Source organism: Sturnira hondurensis, unplaced genomic scaffold (genome assembly GCF_014824575.4).
Source record: "Sturnira hondurensis isolate 20B ecotype Veracruz unplaced genomic scaffold, ASM1482457v3 Scaffold0001872, whole genome shotgun sequence".
NCBI lineage: Eukaryota > Metazoa > Chordata > Mammalia > Chiroptera > Phyllostomidae > Sturnira > Sturnira hondurensis.
Genome location: NW_028074503.1, coordinates 30,956,563 through 30,979,441, shown reverse-complemented (window position 1 = coordinate 30,979,441; position 22,879 = coordinate 30,956,563). Strand labels below are relative to the sequence as shown.

General features: G+C 47.1%; 1 protein-coding gene across 2 annotated transcripts in view; it reads left to right on the top strand.

Annotated features, from left to right (window-relative positions):
- The first annotated feature begins 6,507 nt into the window (after positions 1-6,507).
- Positions 6,508-22,879, top strand: part of CCBE1 (collagen and calcium binding EGF domains 1) — a 171,346-nt gene continuing 154,974 nt past the window's right edge. The window contains exons 1-2 of one of the 2 annotated variants that reach the window (XM_037035258.1): positions 6,508-7,040; positions 7,466-7,546. In XM_037035258.1, coding sequence (XP_036891153.1) covers positions 6,910-7,040; positions 7,466-7,546 — 212 coding nt within the window. In that variant the 5' untranslated portion in view covers positions 6,508-6,909. The remainder of the gene's footprint in view (positions 7,041-7,465; positions 7,547-22,879) is intronic. The other variant, XM_037035267.1, reaches the window with a different exon arrangement.

Below are 22,879 nucleotides of genomic sequence, written 5' to 3'. Positions count from 1 at the left end.
CGAGGTTCGATTCCCAATCAGGGCACATGCCTGGGTTGCAGGCCAGTTCCCTGCAGGCCCACTCCCAGCAGGGGATGCACAAAAGGCAACCATACATTGATATTTCTCTCCTTCTCTCCTTCCCTTCCCCTCTAAAGATAAATAAATAAAATATTAAAAAAAAAGAAATATAATCCCACATTCTATTAGAATCTAACAACCTTTAACTTGAACTCTCAGCTGTACAAGGTGGACTGCCACATTTTCTTCAAACACAGCTGCCCTGCAGGGAGACCTTGGCCTCCAGGCAGGGGCCCTGCACACTGGGGCCCACATCCCAGGCCTGACCCCATTGGAAAAGCTCCCCAGGAAATAACACAATCCCACCAATGGGAGGATTCAAAGACAGTGCTTTCTCCACTCTTGGACTGGCCACGGCTTTTTTTAAAACTGAATTTTGGGGGTGGTACTGGTTAATAAAATTATATAGGTTTAAGGTGTACAATTCTGTAGCACATCATCTATACATTGTACTGTGTGTTCCCCACCCCAAGTCCTGTCTCTTTCCATCACCATTTATCCCTCCTTGACCCTCTCCTGCTTCCTCCCACCTCCATTTTCCTCTGGTAATAACCATACTGTTGTCTAGGAGGTTTTTCCCCCCTTAATTCCTTAATTCACATTTTTCACCCAGCCTCCCTGCCCCCTCACTGGGTTTTAACTAGCCAGCTCCTGGGATACATTTAAACCATGATTTGATTTAAAATATATGAAAGTCAGGCAGGCGCAGTACCCAGATGCACAGCTATTCTCCATGGGGAAGTATATACATTCTAATTTCTAGCAACTGTTACTGATTTAACTTACCCAGAGCCTGAGTCACTGCCTAATGTCTACTTAAAGCACAATGGTAATGACCCCAGTATCAGTTCTGCTACTTAGTTTAGTCTGTTCTGTAACAGGGCAACTCTGTCTTGGCCATCTGTTTCACACAGTATCTCTCATGGAAAAGAAAAAAACAGATGAGACAGCATGGATGATGCTGAATAATTGCATCCAAATTATTGAAGAAAACCAATTAAAACAATACTATCATTGATTATCTCTGATGTGACTTCATGCCTGTACCGTATCTCATTTCTTGTTTTCAACAATCCTGACTTGGAGATTGTTGCTTCAAAAAATTTTTAATGGATAAACCTGGTCTCAGGAAGGTTATGCAATTTGGTCAGGGTCATTGAGATTTTAGGTGGTAGAGTTACATTTCAAACTTGATTTTTAAGTCTAATTTCTTTTTACTTCCCAATGCTATTTCTACAAGTCCATTTTTTTAAGGAGGGAGGTAAAGTCGACCTCATATCCCAGGGAAAAAATATTTTTAATTATAGTAAGTACCCGTGCTCTGCTGACACGGGGAATACAGTTATCCACCCTAAAAGATATCTTGGCTCAGGCCAGAAAACTTTTAAAGTGAGCATTCTTATTACCTGTCACCTTAGCTCAATACAATTTTACAGAGCTGAGTATTTCCCAGTTCTCCATATGTATTAAACAGGAACTTTTACCCTCATGGGGCTGAGGCATATAAACAGGATCAGCCCTGCACAAGTACAGCAGAGAAGCTGTGGGATTGGAGCGCCTACAACTCAGTGGAGCCAGTTCATAAACCCCGGGAGAATCCTCGCAGCCTTTCTCCACTGGAGACTGTGGAGTGTGGGCCAGCAGCCCTACCTCTGGCGCAAGCCCTTACCTTCCTTTGTTCAGGCCATGGGGACCTAGAGAGACAGGGCCATGCCGGCCACATGTCCTGTGGTCTCATCTCCATTTCTCCCATGGGGAGCTACAGAGTTGAGTGGTATTAGGACCCACTTCTAGGAACCCTCGCTGGGCCAGGAGCCTGCCACACCGATTGTCTCCAGGAGCTCCTGCTTCGGAAGGAGCGTCAGACATGGACACACTATTAGAACTTCCAAAAATGTGACATTCAAATCCCATGAATAATTTTTCTTGATTATTTTGAGACACTTAACCAAGTAGCAAGAATGCTTTTTGTGTGTGTGTGTGGCTCATAGATTTTTTTTCTTTCAGTAGCCTGTATACACATAGGGCTAACTAATCTTTTAAAATTGCACTTATTTCAAAGTTCGGCCAAAAAATGGTGTGATTTTGACATAAATATAGGAATCAGATATTTCTTCCTGTCTTGGGAGAAAATTCCAGAGACCCAGAGCTTCAACCTACTGCAGGTTAAAGCTAAGGCAGACTAAGTGCAGAGACAACGCACGCACCCCAAAAGCAGGGCTTCGGAACCCTCTAGCTGTATGAACATGTTTGACTGTTCTTGCCTCAAGCATTTCCTCCCGATGGCTTGGAGACTGGCGCACTTTAATACTTTGCCAGGTGTAACCCTGATTCTCTAAGCTGACCTGGCCATATGTCAATCAAAACTGAAACTGAAGGAAAGGCATCAAGGCAGCCTGTTCATTGTTGAGGTATGATGTTGTTTTATAACACACAAGTGAGTGGGAACTCTCCCCACACTTGTCGAGTCTTGTTTGTGCAGAAGACCTTTACTTGGCAGTAGATAGCTGTTGTAACATTTCAGGAAGGCCTACAGGAAAAAAAATATGTAATTTCTTTTTAGGAATCTATAGGTTTTTCCTCTATGGCTACCTTGAATCTTGTAACTGATCGTGCAGTGACCCTGCATGGACTCCTGAGATTCTGAGACCTGATTGGTGACCTGCTTCAAACACGGCACAGGACTTTCTGCTTACACAATCCTGCTGATGAACCTTGGGTTTTCAGCTTCATTTTATTGTTCAACCTTAATTTTTTCCCTTTGCCTTAATTGCTTTATTCAGTCTTGCTCAATACTATATATAATATATAAAGAAATATACACACTGTAAAATAGTATGTGTTTTTTGTCAGCCATCAGAAACCCTTTTAATTAGGAAAATATAAAACAAGCAAATACTAGTGAAATGATTTGTGCCTTCAACGGCTGGTGGGTTTTTTTAGAGTGATTTATTATTATTTTTATTGATCTCTCTTTTCTGATACTGTGTTGACTTTCTCCAAATGAGATGCTAGAGTCTCTTAAAAATGAGCGGGCAAAATTGGCGAAGGCGATGCAAGTCGGGCAAAATCAGGGAAAGAACGCAACTGTCCAGTCGTGAGATAAATGTCATGGGTCTGAAATGCACAGCATGTGCCTATAGTTAATAATCCCATATTGGAGATTTGAAAGTTACTAGAAGAATAGATCTTAAAAGTTCTCATCACAAAAGTTGTAACTCTGTGTGGTGATGGATGTTACCTGACCTTATTGTAGTGATTATTTCTCTCTTTCTATCGAGGGAATCATTAGGTTGTGCACCCGAAACTAATAAGGTATATGTCAATGTTGCCTCAATTACAAAAAATAAGTAAAAGGTAAAAAAAGGGGAAGAGGTCATTGGGTTTTTTTAGAAGGATACTCTCAGTTCTATGCCTAGCTTTCCTTCTCTCTTTTTTTAGCATGCTGGCTTCTGTATGCTCCCCTGACTCCCCCCACCCCACTTTCCCCACACAACACTCTGCAGTCCTCAACAACACGGGGGCCACCAGGGGGTCTCATACACAGCATGGTCCGTGCCCTCAAGCCCTTGACGCAGGCCTGCAGCCCAGGACCTGGTAAATTGTATAGCTATGCACCCTCTGGTTTGTTTCAGGGAAGCTGACAGGTCGATGTGGAAAACACGGCGGAGAGCGGTGTGCTGAAAAGAAATAATCATACAGGGCCTCCCCGAGGAGCATTTAGGTCCATACCATTAATCTTTGTAACGCTCTGTTGGGAGGGGCAGGAGATGGGTCTTCTCATTTAGTGTTTTGTAAATGAGGCTGAAATCAAGGGGCCTCATGTCTTTGATTAAATTTAGTTTTACATCTTGGCTCTAGAAATCATCTCCCTGTTTCTACATTGTTATCCCTCACAGACCTAGCCTTTTCTCCGAGTAATCAGCAACCCTGGGGGGCAGTAGCTGGGGACCTGAATATTTGTCACAAGGTCCAGACCTCTGGCAGGCTGAAGATAACATCTTGACCTAAGTTATGTTTTGGCTCCTGAGCCCTAAGGTGGAGCAACTGCCTGGCTAGTTTCCCATGTGACCAGACAGAGGGACGCTGGAAAGGACCTCAGAGCTGTCCTAACGACCTGAAGAAATGATTCATCCTCTTACTTCACCTCCAACCAATCAGCGCCCAGCACGACCCTCCCTGTTACACTCAGCCACATTCTGACGCATCCCATTGGGGCTGCAGCCTGAGCAGACGCAGGCTTTGTCTTTCAGAAGAGAGTTTACTTTCACAGGGAACTGGTATCCACACATGGCAGCCTCAACTCCTTCTGCTCCGCTTTGCTCTCCAGCCAGCCCCTCAAGCTGGACACCCAATGTCATGCTGTCAGGAGCTGCCAATTAGTTTAAGTTCCAAGCTTCTGGGCAAAGGTTTTCAAAAGGTCTCTGCTCCAGCTCACCTCTTCCAGAAACGCTCTGACCACCCACCCTTGGGATTGCCTCCCTGGGCAAACCTGGGCTGTTTGCTTTGCCCCAGCACCTTCCCTGACACCTTGTTCTGATCTGTGCTCAGTGCGGGGGGGCTCACACTAGGGAGGTGGCAAAGCTGGCTCTGTCCCCAATCTTCCACCACACAGCTGTGCATAATTACTTTTATCATTTGCAGCCTGAATTGCTTTCTCTGCAAGCCCGCATGTCCCCATATGTGGCTTATTAACTATTTAATGAAGCTGATAGCCAATCTCCTACACCCTTCTCTATTACTTGTGGAATTAACATCCACAATGCAACTGTAGGAAAACAAAAAGAGTGAAGATGAGAAAAAAGGTATCAAAATAGAACAGTTGGTAAGAAAATCAGGACCTGCCCTAGGATGGCCTCTTCCGTGCAAGATGAAGAATAAACGTATTTGTGGGTCAATCTGAAGTGATAACAATTTCTATAAGCTCTAGGGTGAGTTTATTTTCATGTGCTCAGAGAGATACTTGCCTCTTTAGGAACCCAAACAACTGTTGTGAAATAAACTCTGAGATACCCAGAAAACAAAAGCTTAAAAGTTAAAGATGAAAAACCTGAGCAATAATTTATGCTAAAAATAACAGTGATATCTCCTGAGCGCTCGATATACGCCCGGCACTATGAAAATGCTCTATATGTACCACCCCATTTAATATTCACAAGCATTTATGAGGAAGGTTTCCCCATTTTAAAGGTGAGAAAACCCAGTTTCAGAAAGGTTAAGTAACTAACTTGTTCAAGTTCACATACTTAGGAAGCCCACAACCTGGGTTTAAATCCAGTGCGGGTTTTGTGTTTTGTTTTTCCTAATCCCATAACCATCACTTTCAGGTTTTGCAAGCTTTGCAGAGGCTTCTTGATTTCCACATGAAAATTCATTTGTTTCGTTTAGCTCCATATTTTATTATTTGTGTTTTACTGTCTTCCATGTCTGTGTGAGATTTGCAGGGGGAAAAAAACTCACTGAACTAGGAAGTCAGACTCCTGGCTTCAAGGGCTATCTTGAATATCTAACAAAATCACAAATGTGCAAAAAGCCTTTGGAAAATATCGATGCATGCTACAGGGGAACAAGGATGCCATTGCTATTAAAAATGTCAAGGTGTATGGGACGTGTATGGTAATTCTCAGTTGATCAGAATATTTTGAATGAAAGCACTTGTGTACCTAACCAGTTTACACACCGGTAACTCGTGAACGAGCTACCTTTCATCTCATCGTCCGGGAAGGTGCAGAGCTGGGCATTTGTTAGAGGCGGGGGCCTTACAGCCTCTTGCTCTTCCCGCTCCCTCTGGCCACGGCCACTTGCTTGGCTCTGCGGGGCACGTTTCCATCAGGAGTTTCTCTTTAGCAGGCACAGGAACGCCCCATGTGCGATGAAGTGTTAAGATGCAGACCTATATGAATTACAGCTGAGTCCCCACCACAGGAGCTGATTGACTCCCCCAGCCCGGTTTTCAGGCTGCCCCTAAACACCACGGTGTTAACCGGGGCGAGGCAGGGGACTTCGCCCTCTCACCTGATCTTCCAGGAGTTTCCAGCTGTCTCGAGAGTGCATGGCATTCAAAGAACATTAAAGCAGCTCAGGGCAAGAGGATTTAAAGTCCCCAGAAAGAGGCCTCAGGATCTCAGTTAGGGAGAAGGTAGCGGCTCTTAAAAGGAGCGGCCGGAGGACTTCTTAAGGGATTTTAATGAGAGCCTGGGGATGGTGCTATCTCAGGTTTGCAAGTCAGTTTGGGAGAGCCGCCGCAGTCTCTCCACTTCTCCTTCCTCGGTTCAGAGAAAACTGGGCGGCTGGGGCAGGCGCTCGAGGCGAGAAAGCAAACGTCCTGACTCTGGTCATTAGAAATCAACTGACGACAGGAAGGAAGCGTATTAACCCTTCTGCCCCCCCCTTTCCCCCCGGGGAAAAGCGGCTCCTCCTCCTCTTGGTCGGGCGACCCTGGATGTAAAATGCGAGCAGCCGCCTGCTCTCCGCACCCAGCCCTTCTCTCGCAGCCCTGGAAGAGGCAAGAGGGAGGGCGCAGCCCAAAGCTGAATAGAGCAAGTCCGTCAACTCGGCGCGCCAGTCCTGGGCGAGAGGACCTGGACCCTGAGACCCTCGCGTCAACCGGGCACTCGGTGAACCACGTTCACCCGCCAGTCTACGGACTTTGCACTGTGCACGCCAGTTCCTACTTTGGCCCCCCAGCCTCGCAAACTCCGGGCCCCTCTGCCGCGCACAGGTGGCGCAAGAGCCCCTGCCCTCTAGCACCCCCTGCCGGGGAGAGGGACGGCTGCGGCGGCCGCGGAGGAGCCGGGTGCAGGGCTGGGAGAGGGCTCCGGCGCCAGGAAGAAGCCGGGAGCGTCCCTGATGGTGCCGCCGCCTCCCAGCCGGGGAGGAGCGGCGAGGGGGCAGCTGGCCAAGAGCCTGGGTCCGCTGCTGCTGCTCCTGGCTCTGGGACACACGTGGAGCTACCGCGAGGAGCCCGAGAACAGTGACAGGTAAGCATTGCCAGCTCCTGCTTGGTGCACGCCGGGCTGTCGGAGTGCAGCCGGTGTCCCCCACCTCCGCAGCGATCAGCGCACCTTCGCTCCGGCAGTCATCCGCTGGGCGCTTCACTGTCCCAGGTAACACTAAACTAGGCCCCCAAGTGACAACCTCGCCCTCAGCCTGGGCTTCCCCCAACCGTGATGCCCTACCCCGCGTTCCTGCTGCTCTCATGTGATCCGCTTCTTCAGCTCCTGTTGCCCTGGGCTGGGTTCCCTCGGCTGGACCCTCGCCTGGCCCGCCCCTGACCCCGGAGTTCGCTGGGCGTCCGCGCTCGGGGATCAGAGCCTGCTCCGCGCTCCGGGACGCAGATCCCCCAGCGCGCGCTGGCTTAGGCTCCCACTCGGAGAGCCAACGACTTTGCCTCTCTTTTTCGTAGAGAAGTCTGCTCAGAAAACAAAATCACCACGACCAAATACCCGTGTCTGAAGGCTTCGGGCGAGCTCACCACGTGTTTCAGGTAAGCCTCGGAGTCGCGTGGTTGGTGGGAGGGTGGCACTGCAAAGGACGGTTTTGGGGGACCAGGCGGCCAAGGTGGTGCTGGGGGCGCTCTGGATGAGGTCTCCGTGGTGCAAACTTTTGCCCGTGATTTCTGGGCCAGGGCGACAATGGGCACCCTAGAGGCTGCCCCTGGAGTCTGCGTCCTAAGATCCTGAGGCTGTTCACTGGTCTTTGGAATACTGGCATGGAGGGAATGGAGAGGAAAAGATGGAAACTTTATAAGGAAAGTGGATTGAACTGTGGCTGTAAACAGCGAGGCAAAGACGAATTTTTGTTTTATTTTGATAATGTAGCGCCAACAAGTAAATCCTTGGCCCTCCGCGGACTTGTGACCTTCTGCGGGGACAGAGTGTAATACAGTCCCCGCCTCCATGGGCAAAGCGATGGGGGGAGGATTGCAGGCAATTGATGTGGGTGTGTTGAGTGAAAAGAAGAAAACGTGGAGGTGGTCGAGCAGAGGGTGAGCCTTCCAAAAACACGGCCTGAGATCACCTAGGTGCTTGTTCAAACTCAGCCTGGGTAGAGCTAGGGAGCCCGTAGTTTGGAAAATGCTCCCCAGGTGGTTTTACTCTCAAGAGAAGGAGGGAGGCGCTGTCCGCTGCTCGCAGCTGTTTGGTGGTGAGGGTTGATGTGTTTTTCACCATTGAAGCCTTGGCTTCTGTTCCCCGCTCTTGCTGGATGGAGCAGGCACGCACCCCTAAGCGTTTATGAGCTGCCTGCTTTTTAAAGGGGCTGGGATCCCACACGCACACCGGACCCTGTCTCTGGGAACCATAGACTGTTTGGGGTGCCAAGATAAGTACTGGGTTGTACTAGGTAACGCTGCAACCCCCAGGAGTGGCCTTAATAGGCAGTTGTGCTATTTATAATGTTATAGCACACAAATCAACCACAATGTTTTCAGCTGTAAGAAACGTGACTGCATGTGCTCAGGTGTAGGTGGTTCAGGGTTGCTCAGTTTAGTGGTACAGAAACACCGTCAGCACATCACTGCCATGCTTTAAAATCTGTCCGGGGCAATGGAATGATGATGACCTTGTAGGTGACTCAACAGGTCACTTCTTGGGACAGGCTGCCTTTCCTGGGACGTGGGTGGTGAACACCAAACAACATGCACAGGTTAAGGAGGACAAGGAAGGTGTATTCAGCTGAGGTTCAGTGGAAGAGGTTACCTGGGCAAGCAAGGTCGCCCAGCGGCCTGGTGGTGCTGGCACGGGAAATGCTTGCCTGAGTCCAGGCCTGTGTGTCACCCCCACGAGCACAGTGTTTCTTTGGATGCATTGTTTTCCTCTCCCCACTGTCTAAAGCCTCTAGCTTAACGGGGACAGTGTCCCTGAGATGGTTTGCTTGTTTGTTCCATTCCTCCTGAAGGGCAGACTGCACGTAAATCAGCAACAGTTACGGAATGCGTGTCCAATCTCCAGGAACCAGGGGTGCCTGATGAGCGTGCTAGGGTGGCTTCCTTTGTTCGGCTGTCACTGTGTCCCCCTCCCCGCAGCCCCCAGATTTTTCAAACAGGGTTTCTTTCACACCTAGACTCTCAATGAGAGACACTAGCAGTGCTTGATATGTTTTCATTAAGAGCAACGAAAGAGGATATTTCTAGTTGGAGAAAGTGGTCCCTGTGAATATTAAAAGTTATGTGGGGTTAAGTTACTTCCTTTATGGGAGTTGAGAGCTCTGTGTGCTCATTGGCTTTACTTCCATAATGCAGTGATTTTTTTCTTTGCATTCTCATTTCCCATTTTAGGTTTTCCCCCCAAAACTGAGTTATAGGTGATAGTAAGCACACAGGTCTACACCTTTTGGTTAGAAGTGCATGCACCCAGGCAGCCTCTGCTTGGGAACGATGTGGAGCATTTCCGGTGCTCCAGAAGCCTCGCTTGTGCTTACCAAGAAGTACACCCCACTAAGGTAGTAATTTCTTAAAGACGGAGTTGGTGGGCAGCTGCTGCCCCCCATTTTCTTTGTGAACCCTAAAAATGGAATATTGTGTGTCCCTTGGTTTGTGAATTCTGATTGTCCTGGCCCTGTAGACATCTTGCTAGTTAGACTGTGGTCTGGAACCCAGCCACACAGGCATCACCTGGAAGCCGGTTAGAGTCCCGGACCTCCTGACCCAGCACCTGCAGCTAACGAGAGGTGCATTAAAGCTGGGGGCTGGGGGAGCATCTGCTGTAGAATCCAGGGTCCCAACCCAGGTCATGGCGCAAGCCCATTTAGACAGGCTCTTGGAGGCAGAGGCCTCTGCAGATGGACGACTCGTTGGCCCTTCTACCCCACGCTCCTTAAACCGCGCTGCGGAAAGCTGACAGAGTCACACCAAAGCTCTAGCGCTCAGCGATGCCACCTGACTCTGTGCAGTCCACTCTTTACCAGATGTCTTGGTGGGGAGCTTCAGCACGAGAGAAAGGACTCCAGAAGTCACTTTTGAACTTGCAATTTTTAAACAAATGACTTAAAATCATTATTGACGTAGAGGATGGCTTTGATATTAAAATGGCTATGGTAGACATAATAAATCTGGTTTCCTGCCTGAAAGGATATAGAGATGACAAGCTGGAGAATAATCTTTGTTTTCCTCGCTGCAACCCACCCATGTACATTTCTTCGTGGCTTCACCAATGCAGTCCTGCTCTCCATTAGCCTTTTGTAATATGTCACACCATGACCCTTGAGGACCATGTATTCACCACTGTCCTATGCACTTTACCTATGTTGTCTCGAACCCTCAAAGCCACACTGCAGGATTTGTGTTCTTGGCTCTACAGAAGAGGGAACCCAAATGCAAAGGGATTAAGTAAACCTGCCCAGGGTCACAACATTAATGTGCGTGAGAGCCAAGACTCATTCAAAGCCAGGTTTGTCCAACTTCAAAGTCTGGGCCCTTCCCTCATCCCAGAGGTGTCCACAGAGGGGGCTGAGCTTTCCAGATCCTGGGGTCTAAGTGAGGAAGAGGAGCGCCAATTCAGATGACTGTACATTCAAAAGACTGTTTACTAGAAAACTCCCTGCATCCACCATGATCATAGTGGTTTTTCTGAATTGCCCTGGCCCTTGAAATCTGTCTTAAACAATTGACTTTATGGTCTCACGTTATACACAGAATTGGTTCGCACACGTGTAACTGTCCTCCGTGGGAGGGTTTTATCTTAATCAGAGTCTGTTTCTAGAGACCACTCTATCCCAATGTGCGTGGTGCCATACCCCAAATTTAATAAACGCATGGAATGAGTGGCAGTGACAGCTAGACAGGGGTCCGTATTTACTCAGCTTTGTAATCTGACATTGGGTGTGCACTTTTCCAGTTAAGATTTCAGCAGTGGGGTGTGATTTATCTACCTTATCTACTGGTAACTGAACTTACTATAGTCAAAGTAAGCATTTGAACCATGTCCTGGAGTTACTCCTTTTGTGGCTATCAAAGCTTTTCCTACAAGATGATTTTCCTCCCCTCTGTCCCTGAAAGCATATAGTTTGAATGAAAGTCTTGTGTTTGCTTTACCTTTCCTTTATTATATCTTATATCAATAAAATGACATGTTAAAAGCTTTTTAAAAATAGGAAAAAGGAATACATATGTTGTATGTAGGAAATGTCAATAAAATACAATTTTTACTAAGTGAGTCTGTCTAGTAAACATCCTAGTTAACTTTTTTGATCTGTTAAGGATTTATTGAACATCTATTATGAGCTTCAAACAGTCCTAGAAAATGAGCCACAGTCTCTGGTCCTGGTTTACAGACTTGAATTTTAGACCAAGGTCTTTGAAACTGTAACCAACACACAATGGCACGTGATTAAGTTCAAAGTCATATACTTTATACTAGACCAAATGCAAGGCCTGTGGGCCAAATCCGGCCCTTCACCTTGTTTTATCCAGCTTGACACCTTGTTTCTACCCAGTGGCAGTGCCAAGCTCTTGCTTAACCCTTAAGGAGTAGTTACAACTTATACAGTCCTAAAATTACATTCGGTCCTTTGAAGGCAACTGGGAGGCTGATGTGGCCCCCGGTGAAAATGAGTTTGACACCCCTGGTCTACTATCAGTTACGGGGACAAGATTCAAGTAGCTAGGAATGAGTTTTATGGGTGAGAGAAGACAGCATTATTTTTGAACATGGCTCTTTAACATAGAGTGTGTTCAGGGCTTGTCTAAGTTGCATTAGCTGTGATTTTCAGCCTTGCAGTTCGTGGATCTACCAGTGGAAGCCCCCAGCTGCCCCTCAGCTGGGTTTGTCCAGGCAGCACCATCTTACCAGGCACTGTTCTTGCTCAGGGTCCCGTTTCCAGGGGAAGTAATGGCACAGGGACACAAAACCTCCTACTTTTCTTTGAGATAACACAACAGTCTTGCCAAATCCTATTAAAACTTGGAAGTTAATGTGATATATCTGCACATGGGTTTACTTGGAACTTGGAAAACAAGGAGGTCACTTAGAATAGCATCACCAGATTGAGAGCATCAGACTGTAGCTAAGCCCACACTTAGAAAAACTGTGGGAAAGACTGGGAAATGCACTCTCTGGTAGGTCGACGAGGTCCTGCAGAGGGCTTTAATAACGTCAAACATGCACAATAGAAACTCTGCCCGAGTTTGAATTCCAGCTCTGCTACTTGTGTTGCGACCTGGAACAGTTTCTTAATCTCTGTGCTTTCGTTTCCTCCTCTGTAAAGTGAGGATCATGTTAGTGCTGGAGTCATAGGGTTGTCGTGAAGGTGAAATGGGTGAATGCATGTGGGTTACCTCTCCCGATCACCGCTGCATCTCCCGATGTCTGGCATGGCGAGTGAACACAGTAGATGGTCACTTGGCGAGTTTTGTGAGTTTGGGGCTTGACGGTAGACACTTTTGAAAGTGCAAATTCAGACCACAGCCAGAAATACTGAGGGCGTTTACATACCAGTCACCCACCCGTTGTTTCTCAGTGCAGCCTTTCCAAATGCAGGGCAGCCCCGCCCGGGGAAATGACAAGGAACACACCTTTGCTTCCCACCTTCTCCCTGATGAGTCAAGGTGCCTGTGACCGTTAGGTCAGATAGAGGCATCGCTACCCCATTTTAGAGGATCTTGGAGGCTGACTCCTTGTCTAGGGTCACGAAGGAGTCTTCCTGGCAGAGAGAAGTCTAGAAATCAGACCTGTAGGTCCTCAGCCCAGTTCTGGTCTCTCTCCTTTCTGCTGCCTCCCTATATCATGGTGCAGGTAGCTTAGGGCGGGCGTGGAGTGTAGCTCTGAGTAATTGTTGGCTTGTTTCAGGGCACCGTGGTGCCCCTTTCAGAAAGCATTTGTGTCGTAAATGTCTATACCCTAATGTTAGGGAGGGGGTGGTAGTGACCGGTGTGAAAAGGGGAGTGAGGGGTGGGCGGAGGTGGCTTTGTGCAGAACTGCCTACAGCACAGGCCTTCGGAGGCCACCTCTCTCTCCTGGGCTGGCCCTGTCTCTTGTTGGGCAGTCAGCCTACTGGTGGCCAGAACTATCCATCCCTCCATCTATGACTATATCCCCAGAAGTTAGCCCCATGCCCGGACAGTCCTGCACACACATTGTCGAAGGTCAAGGGACTGAATACATGAACATGACACAAACAATGATGAGATTTGGCTTCAGTCTCTTAGGCCTTACCAGTACTGTTGCTATCCTAGGATGCCTCCTTTTCTAGCTCAGAGATAGGGGGGCTGTTTTAGACATCAGACGGCCTGCAGCCCCATGAGACGTGGCCATGGTTTGCACTGGTTCCCAGTTTGATCCACTGAACTTGAACTGTTGATGTGGCACAGGGCTGATGCTGGCAGTTCTGGCAAACTCCATGAGCTTGCTCTTTAAAGAATACCAGAAGAGGACGTGGGCACTGCTGCTCACGTGACAACTGCCCCGCAGACCTTGGCTCTGATGGGAAGGATGAGAGCTTGAAAGGGGATCCCGCTGCCTCCCACGCCCTCTTATTTTTTAAGCTGAAGAACAGGTGTCAGGAGGGAAGGCAGAGGGGATGGGCCAAGGCGAGCCTCTGTATCAGTTTTCACTCATTCTTGGAGATACAACACAAAGTGTTAGGAAACAGCCAACCATTGAACTCGCCACAAAGGGCTGTGCTTCCACTGGTGTGTCCTTTGAGACCGGGTCCGGTGGCTCTTCTCATTGTCCCTGAAGTAGCTGATGCCTGACTTCCTACGTTAACTTCATTTCATCTTTTCTAAGTGAAGTTGGGGTGGGTGCTCTCTCTTTGTTCTAGAAGACTCTATATTCTTAGGAGAAAGCCTGCATTTCAATCAGTCGTTTCCGTGTCAGTGCGTTCAGCTTCCGAAACCACGGCCCAGCAGGACCCTCACTTTTGTGTGTGAGAGGGTTTGCCTGCTGGGGGAGGAGGTGGGGGGGCATTGCAGAGTGCTGGGAGAACAAAGGCCTCCATTCTGTTTCAGTTTGTTGCTTTCGTTGGGGAGTGGGGAAGATGAAAAAGTAAACAGCCACAACACCTGCAGGTTCTCTTTTGCCAAGCCGAGTTCTTCCTTTTCCATGGAACCGTTTACCAGTTTTAAAGTTTTACCAACAAGTTTCATTCACTTATTCAACAAATACTTGGGAGCTTGCTACATGAACTGAGCGCAGTTTCTGTGTCCTCGGACTACATCTGTGAGTAGAGCAGATAAAATAAAAAACAGAAAACAAACCTTCCTTATTATGGGATGCAGAGACTTCCATTTATCTTTCAATAAAGGAATTTTGAGTCAAAGATGACCTTTGGTACATTTTAAAGAAAGTTTATGGAACACATGTGATTAATGGCACATTTTGAGGGATAGGAGCCTGAAACGTCCTGTGGCCCAGCTGTATCCTTTCAGTCAAAGAAACCCCACAGGTCCAAACAGGGACATGAGAACCCAGGGATGGTGGGAACCAAAGATTTTTCTCTGAAGAGGTGCAAGCAAGGAACCACCATGTGCAAGTTTCTTCTAGGCATTATTGGAAGGTGGAAGCATTACTGAGAGGTGGCAAATTCTCTGGCCACAGGCCGTGACAGGTGGACAAGTGGCATCAGAATTGGGCCACCTGGGACCAGTGCGTTGGCCAGTTCACCTTGCATTTTCCAAGGTTAAGCAAAGTGCATGCCCCTCCAGCATTCCCTGATTCTCCTCATAATCCCTTACCGACGTCTTATCATAAATGGATCAGGACCTTTTCTGATGGATCAGGTCCTAATCCATAAATGGCTCAGGACAACCTCGGTTTCCATCCTGAAACACCTGTAGGAGGCAGAGTGATTTATGATGCCTACAGAATAATCCCCATCCAGCAAAAGTAGTGCTTTTTCTTCTTTCCAGCTTCAAGGTGTGGTCCATGCAAGTCCATAACAGGTGTGAGAGAGCTTGGGCGGGACTGTGCTGCTTCCTTGTTCTGGGTGGTAGAACAGGAGCGAACTGCCCTTCCATACCCTTCAGGATCTCAGAAACTCGAACCACATCCGTTCTCAGTCATCACGGGCATTCTCAGCCTTCCCCTCTTGGCTGCTCCTGTGGGGTACTTTGTTTATCCCTACTTGGGTGACGTCCCCCATCTTTAGTCCTTTGGCAATTGCCGGGGCCAATGTCAGTTGGAACTGGGGGGCCCTCGCCACTCAGCTCTGGCCCTGGAAGTTCGGTGAGAGAGCAGGAACTTGCGAACTTGTAGGGCCCATGGCATGTTTTTATACAACCCGTCATCTGTGAATGCTTTTTACATTTTTAAAGGGTTGTAAACGAAAAGTCTGTGCAACAGAAACCTTATTTGGCCCCCAAAGCCTCAGCTATTTACTGTCTGGCCCTTTGCCAGCTTCTAAAGAGACGGCCGACTACAAAGACCAGGAGCGAGTTTCTTCGTCCGTATGTAACCTCATCCACAGTTGTGAGTTTTCAAAGAGGCAACTTTGGGGCCATTGAGTCAGCTTCATCTTTGGGTCCTTTGCCTTCGTATTGCCCCATTTTATTGCATTTGGACCTTCTGGCCTGAGTGAGCATCTTTGACCGTGACTTGGTTTGCATCTCCAGGAGTCAATTACAGTCATTGTTGAGCTGAAACTTTTTTGAGCCATCACCCCTAAGTGACATTGTACATGAACATAGCTCGTCAGGACAGTAAGAAGCTGGATTTCATCGCAGGTAGTCAAGTCCTAACTCACTGCTGCTTTTCTGCATTCCACCCCCCCCCACCGCTCCCCCGCCTTCTTTCCCATTGAGCCCCCCCCAGACCCTCCCTAATTTCATTCTTCCTGAACTTGCATATTGATCAGCCCATGCTCTGATGACTCCAAGTCACCACTCCATAAACATTATGTTAGTTTTGAGTTTCTACAGGGGAAAACTTCACATTCAAAAATCAAATGGTAACATATGTTTTATTTGAGGAAAATCAAGAAAGTCATTTTCAACGAAGGCATTCTAAATCAGAGTTGCAACGCTACATTTTTTCCTTATGTGGCTAAAAGTATTGTACCATTGCGCAGTGCACTCTGTACAACACAGAGTGGAGCAAAGTTGGATTATAGCTGTGAATATGTGAATCAGTGTATTCTTGTGTTATTAATTGTATTTTCCATAGGAACAACTAGAAACCTACTTTGTCCCACCCCATAGATCAGTAATTAAACTTGAATTTAAACTCTCAACTGCCTTTTCACAATGCCAACATTTTTTGGTGTTTCAAAAAAATTTTTTATTGAAATTGAAAATTTTTATTGGGGTGACATTGGTTAATAAAGCTACATAGGTTTTAAGTGTACAATTCCATAATGCATCATCTCTGTATTATATCATGTGTTTATCACATGTCAACTCTTTTCTCCCATAAAAGATCCAAGAGAGTCATAAATAGTGAAACATTCTGACACCGAGAATGGGGAAAGGTGAGGAGAAGGAAGGAGAACTATTTAAAAGAAATATTCTAAGGGGAGAGAAATGAAGTCTGCTAGTGGTATTTCGGAGAAGGGAGAAGAAGAATGTTGGAATACACCACTTGTCACATGGGGGAGATTAAGATGTAGGGTATAGCAAAGAGGGAAAATATGAGTATAGAAATTTAATATACATTGTTTTCTAAATACCTTCATATTAAATAACAATATTATACAATATTGTATATATTATGTATAACAACTATTGTTATAACAATAGTTGGCAAGGTGACCGCAGCTGAATATAAAATCACTCATATTCTGAAGTCCTGGAGTTAGGACCTCAACATAAGGATGTTGGGAGGACAATTCAGCCTGTAACATGCCCCCTAAAAAAAAAACCCAGCACACACTGGGGCCATCTAATAAAGGGGACATTTGTCATACACACTATCATCCTTGTGGTACTGTGGTCCACCCTGGTGCTCCTTAACAATTGTACACTATTGTTATAACAATAGTTGTTATATTAAATAACAACTATTTTGTACAATAGTTAGCTTTAAATGTTTTTATGCTAATGTTGAAATGAAGTGAAAAGTCTCTTTTGAGAGAATTCTCAGCATTTGGCCCCAAGAGCAATAGGAGCAATGTATGAAATTGGTTGTAATATTTTGAAGCAAACATTATCATCTTTTTATGTTCTTATAAAATTCATTTTAAAATAAAAATAGTTAATGTGGCAAAAATGGGTAATAAGGAAGAGAGCATCCTATGAATAGGAAGTGATACCCAAAGTGTTTGTTATGTGGGAGCTTCTGATCTTGTTAACAGCCATTTTTATTGATGCAGCTGCATGGAGCTTAAAAGGAAGGCAGACTACACTGTAAAGATTGGCAGACGTAAAATCCATCTTTTAACCCCTTGTGTGCCCGTGTTCACTGCTTCTGGCAGGGCAGGGCATCCAGACGCCAGTGCAGAGACATGGTACAGCTTTGCCTCCAGCGGACCCCTGCCTTTGCTCTCACTGAGCTTCGCCCTTGATAACTTGCCTATGTTTCACATTGGAATTTTCCTCCAGAGAAATGGCTCACAATTTGTGTGGTGAGAAGGTGCACAGCAGCGCAGAGGGTGTCTTCCTAGGAACCCACCAGGACCACAGAGACTGCTCGTTGGAGGAAGGATCATTCCCCAAAGTACACTGGAATCTAATTCCCACAGGCCCTGAAAGGTTGGGAGAACCTAGAATGCAACAGCACTGGGGTCTTCATGGGAACTTGTCTGAAGGAGTTTTTCATTCTGTGAAAATTGACTTTAATATTAACTTACATAGGTTAGTTTTCTGGAGGTCACTCTCGCATGTTTTGGCCAAACTGGGTGGACATAAGGAGAGATGCATTTTGTGCATACATTGTGCATACTCCCATACATAGTGGAGTTGGGTGGAGGTCACTTCATCAGGCAACCGTTTCTATCTGGAACAGAGCTGGAAAAGGTTGGGGACTGAGGGGAGGGAGCAGAGAACACCAAAACAGTTGTCGCAAAGAAAATACCAGAAAGTAGGTATCACAAAGGGCTGCCAGGAGCCAAAAACAGATGAAGGTCAGGTGCTTTCATCATCAGTGAGTCCCCGGTTGCCCTGCATGAGTGGGCTGGCCCTGCAGAAACAGGTCCAGCCTCGCCCAAGTTCTCACCCGGGGTCTCTGAGCGGGTGTGTGGCTGAGCGGGGGTTCTAAGCCAGGCAGCCTGACTCCACAGTCTGTATTCTTCTTAACCACTGGGCTCTTCTGAAAGGCCCGACAGCTGCGGTCACCTTGCCAACCCCAGGTTTGAAGGAGGCATTTAGAAGTGGGAGGAAGGACTGCTAGAAACTGGGAGGGCAGTCCCACTGGTAACGACTAGTGAAGACGTAAGGCAAACAAAGTTATCAAAAGTATACCCAAGGCCCCCGCCCTACCCTGTGTTAGTTTGCTCAGGGTGTGGAAACAAACTACCTTACCCCTGGGGAGTTTAACCAACAGGGACTTATTTTCTCACAGTTCCAGAGGCTGGAAGTCTGAGATCGAGGTGCTGGCAGGATCAAGCCCTTGAAGGGTGTCTCCTTGGCTTACAGGCTGTTGTCCTTGTCCTGTGTCTTCACGTGGTCTCTCCCCTGTCTCCATCTGCGTCCTAATTTCTGTCTCTAAGGGTACCACCTGGTTGGGGTTTGTTGCATCAGGGCCCACTCTAGCGACCTCATTGGAACTCAGTGACCCCTTTAAGGCCCTATCTCTAAAATCACTCATATTCTGAAGTCCTGGAGTTAGGATCTCAACATAAGGATGTTGGGAGGACAATTCAGCCTGTAACATGCCCCCTAAAAAAAAACCCCAGTACACACTGGGGCCATCTAATAAAGGGGACATTTGTCATACACACTATCATCCTTGTGGTACTGTGGTCCACCCTGGTGCTCCTGAGCCAGCCAATGAAATGAAAGTACCTTCCACAATCCCAGTGAAGGAAAGGAATTAAATTATACAAAAACAAAACAAAACCATAAACCATAACATTCCTGCTACTGACTTCCGTGAAACCCCTATCTGTAGAATGGTGCCTGATGGTGGTGCTTCACAGATGTCACACTGGAATTGCCATGCTCGGGCTCTACTCCAGGTCTACTGAATGACAATCTGTGTTTTAACAAGGTTCCGGGACAGTTGCCACACATTGTCTGGATGACCATCGCTGCAGCGTTCCAGGGCTTGCTGCTCTCACTTGGCTGTTCTTTGCTTCCTGTTTATAAAGCTAAAAGCAGTGATTCACAGCCTGGACCGTACATTGGAATCACCTGATAAGCCTTAAAAAAAAAGCCCAGTGTTTAGGTTGACCACACTAGACACGTCAGAGACCCTGGAGGTGTGTGCTGGCCACCAGGGATTTTGAAAGCTCCTTGCACGATTCCAATAGGCAGCAAGGATGGAAACTTTGCAGCAGAAAGGGGTGCACAGCCTGGTTCTTTCTTCTGTGGCCACTGAGCCTGTGTCCTACTTTGTTTTACAACTGCTCCTGGTCTGTGCCCCTCAACGGGGAAGTGCACAGCTAAAGCCTGGGTTGGTGTGCAGTGGGAGCCTGGTGTTCCCCATCCCTTGTCTGCTAGGCCCCAGTCCTTTTCTGCAGGACCCTCCTTTCCACTCCTGGTGAGGGACGGCGAGGGGACCATCAAGGGAGCCATGGAGTGGCCGAGGTGGATCCCACAGGGTAGAGAGTTCCAAGTTCCGGAAGCAGATCAGGTCTAATCCTGGGGTGCAAATCCCGTCACTTTTCATTTCCCATTGCAGGCTCGCAGCTTGGTGTCTCTAGCTACTTAGTGACCTTAAGTGCATTTAAAAAAAATATTTTTGCTTTGTTGCTGCACTGCATGAACCTTCTCTCAAGATATAAACATGGTCAGCATATTATAAATGAAAGTCTCTCAGAGTCAAGCTGTGTTTTTCTTTCCTTGCAAGCATCAAACACAAACACATTTTTCCCCACATAGTGTGATAGAAAACCTATGTGCTGGCCCCAGAGTCTCTTCCTGTCTGGTTTTGTTTCTCTTCAACTCTTGAGCCTTCCCCTGTGGTAACTGAAAGACCGCCTCAGCACCCAGCAAATGCAACGCTCTTTATAGGCTTGCGTTAACCATATGCAGCATGAGACAGAGCTCTCTGCAGTTTGACTATAGTGTTATCATCCCAACCCTGTACTTACCTTGTGGTGTTAAACCAGGCAGTCCCAAACATGCGTCTAATGTAGTGCATAGTTATATACAACTGCATCTTTTGAGTGTAATAACAGCAATTATGCTGATTAAATCAGACAAAATTACTATACATCAAGAAATAAAGGAACTGTAATTGCATTTGGGGGATAAATGTGCCTTTGAGGTTCTTACTAAAGGATTTTTTTGCACTGGAGGCTGGCAAGATGTGAAGTGGTTCACAAGTGACCTGGGAGTTTTGAATACGCTCTTGGAGTTTGATAGCATTCTGAGTGCGGTACCCTATCAGAGAGGGAATCACGGGAATGGGTAGTTAAAATCTGAAGTGAAGGCATGCAAAAATCCTGACAACTTTTTAAAAGATTTTAATGTATTTTTACAGGGGAAGGGAGGGAGAAAGAGGGGGAGAGAAACATCCATTGGTTGCCTCTCGCACACCCACACCCACAGGATCTAATCCACATCCCCGGCATGTGCCTTGACTGGGAATTAAACCTGCAACCTTCCAGTTTGTGGGATGACAACTCAACCAACTGAGCCACACCGGTCGGGGTAATGTCCCAATGGTTTAATCGACATCGCTGCCACCACCACTATCTTCGTCAAGTTCTTTCCTAGAGACCCCTTAGTGTTTGGGAAGAATATTTTCAACTCCAGGCATACACAAAAATTATCATCTATAAAGGGCATATGGAAGTGAAGGACAGGACACTCAAAGCTGGAGCCACCTGGCCCTGGAGGCTCTGGCAGCCCTGCTGCCTTCTGCTGCCCTAGGGCAGGAGGGGTTGAGTTCTTGGCATGCCTGGAGCCATTTCTGGGCAGTCGGGGCTGGGAGGGGGCTGTGCGTGCCCCTATGGGTAGCTCTAGTGTAGACCACCCACTTTGCTACCCAGCCCTGTTCAAGCTGAGTCTCCAAGTCCAGCCTCTTCAGTGAGTCCTCCTTAAGGCACAACTTTCACATCCATTCTTTAAAATATGACGTGTATCATCTTAGGACGTGTATTTATTTACCCGTTCCCTTATCCACAGCTTGCCTCTGCCAGACTGCCCTGACATTGGTATGTGCTCGTCTGCGTACCTTTGATGTGACCCAGCTTTTGCCTTGTGAGGCCATGTTTAACTCGCTCTGTCCCGAACGGAAGAGGGTTTTCATCTACTCTTAGGACTCTGCCACTGAGGCACTTGGCTCCCGGAGGAAACTGCCATCATGATGGGGGAGGAAATGCTTTTTTTTTTTTTTAGAGAAGAATTTATAAAGGGGGGACAGGGCGGGATTATTCTTTGCAGTTTCTGCAGGGAAAGGGGTAAATGAGGAAACCCTCCCTTTTTAAAGCTTAGCATTGTTTTATGATGATAGCAATGCTCGCTCTTTGCATGCTTTACATCTAGTAATGTATGTATGGCCTAGAACTTCAAGTCCTCCCAAATCTCAGTCTCCCAGAATCCTCTGGGATGACCGCCAAGGGACTCAAGCACCTTCCCCTGACTGTTCCATACCTGTACTAACAGACATACTTGTAGTTATTACTCACAGAAATGGGATTCTTCCGCAGCTGCTTTTTTCACATAACAAGGGGTGAGGAACACTTACTCATCACTACACAGAGTGCTAATCACTTTTACAGAGCGGTATTCTTTCGCAGTGCGGTATCTCACCGTATGCATGGATGCATCGGAATTCATCTCTTCACCGGAGAGCTCTTTGTAAGGCAATCAGCAGGTGCTACGGGGCCCTCTCTGATATCGAATGTCCGTGTTTCCAACTTCAGATGCAGATTTCAAATACATCGAGTGTAACTAAATGAATCAGAAAAAGAAAACAAACTACTTTCACCAGATGGCACACGGCAGGTGGGTCTAAGAGCTTTGAGATCTGGCCTTTGGGCTGCAGCCCTGATGCCGCCCTCCTAGAAGGTGTGGCCGTGGGTCCCCATGACCCCATGGCTTTCTGGGTGGGGATGGGGAGGGGGGTTCTCTGATGGAGTTCCTTCAAGGTCTGGCAGTTGGAACAGAGCAAACAGAAGCAGCTTTAGTTTATAGTCCAGGGGATTTGTTTGACAAAAGAACATCTTGACCCTGAAGACACTGGGGGCATTTGGAAACTTATCTCTCTGATCTGCCTTAAAACTGGGATGGCCGTCCACACACTGTCAGCTGTGTCTCTTCAGTGTCTTTGGTAGTTTTTCTCATCCCAAGTATTTACTTAAAGAGGAGAGAGAATGTCTTTTTATTCTCCAGATACATATTTTGAAAGCCAGCTCCTGTCTTGGCTGCGAGCACATGCCGGGTGAGTACAGGAGCCCTCATTCTGTTCTGCACTGGTGTTAGGGACACACCACTCCCCTTACTCCCTTTGCTTTCTGCCACTACGTTTTAGGACGGGCTTCCCACAGAACAGGGCAGTGAGGGTGAGCTGTCAGTGTCCTCACTTAGGAAGGACCTGTATTCCCATGGTGACCTCCCCCTTTCTAGAAAGGAAAAATTATTTCATTTGGGGAGACTGATGCAGAGAAAGTGGGAAGAAAAGATGACATCAGATGAGCAGGCTTTCTTATAAAATTTCATATCTTTTTGTATCATAATATTTGTGTCATACTTACAGAACAAGGTATTACAAACTCACATTTCAACATGTGTGTATCCTTTTGAATTGACTTCTTTAAGGGCCTCCTTCTTGTGCTGCTGCTT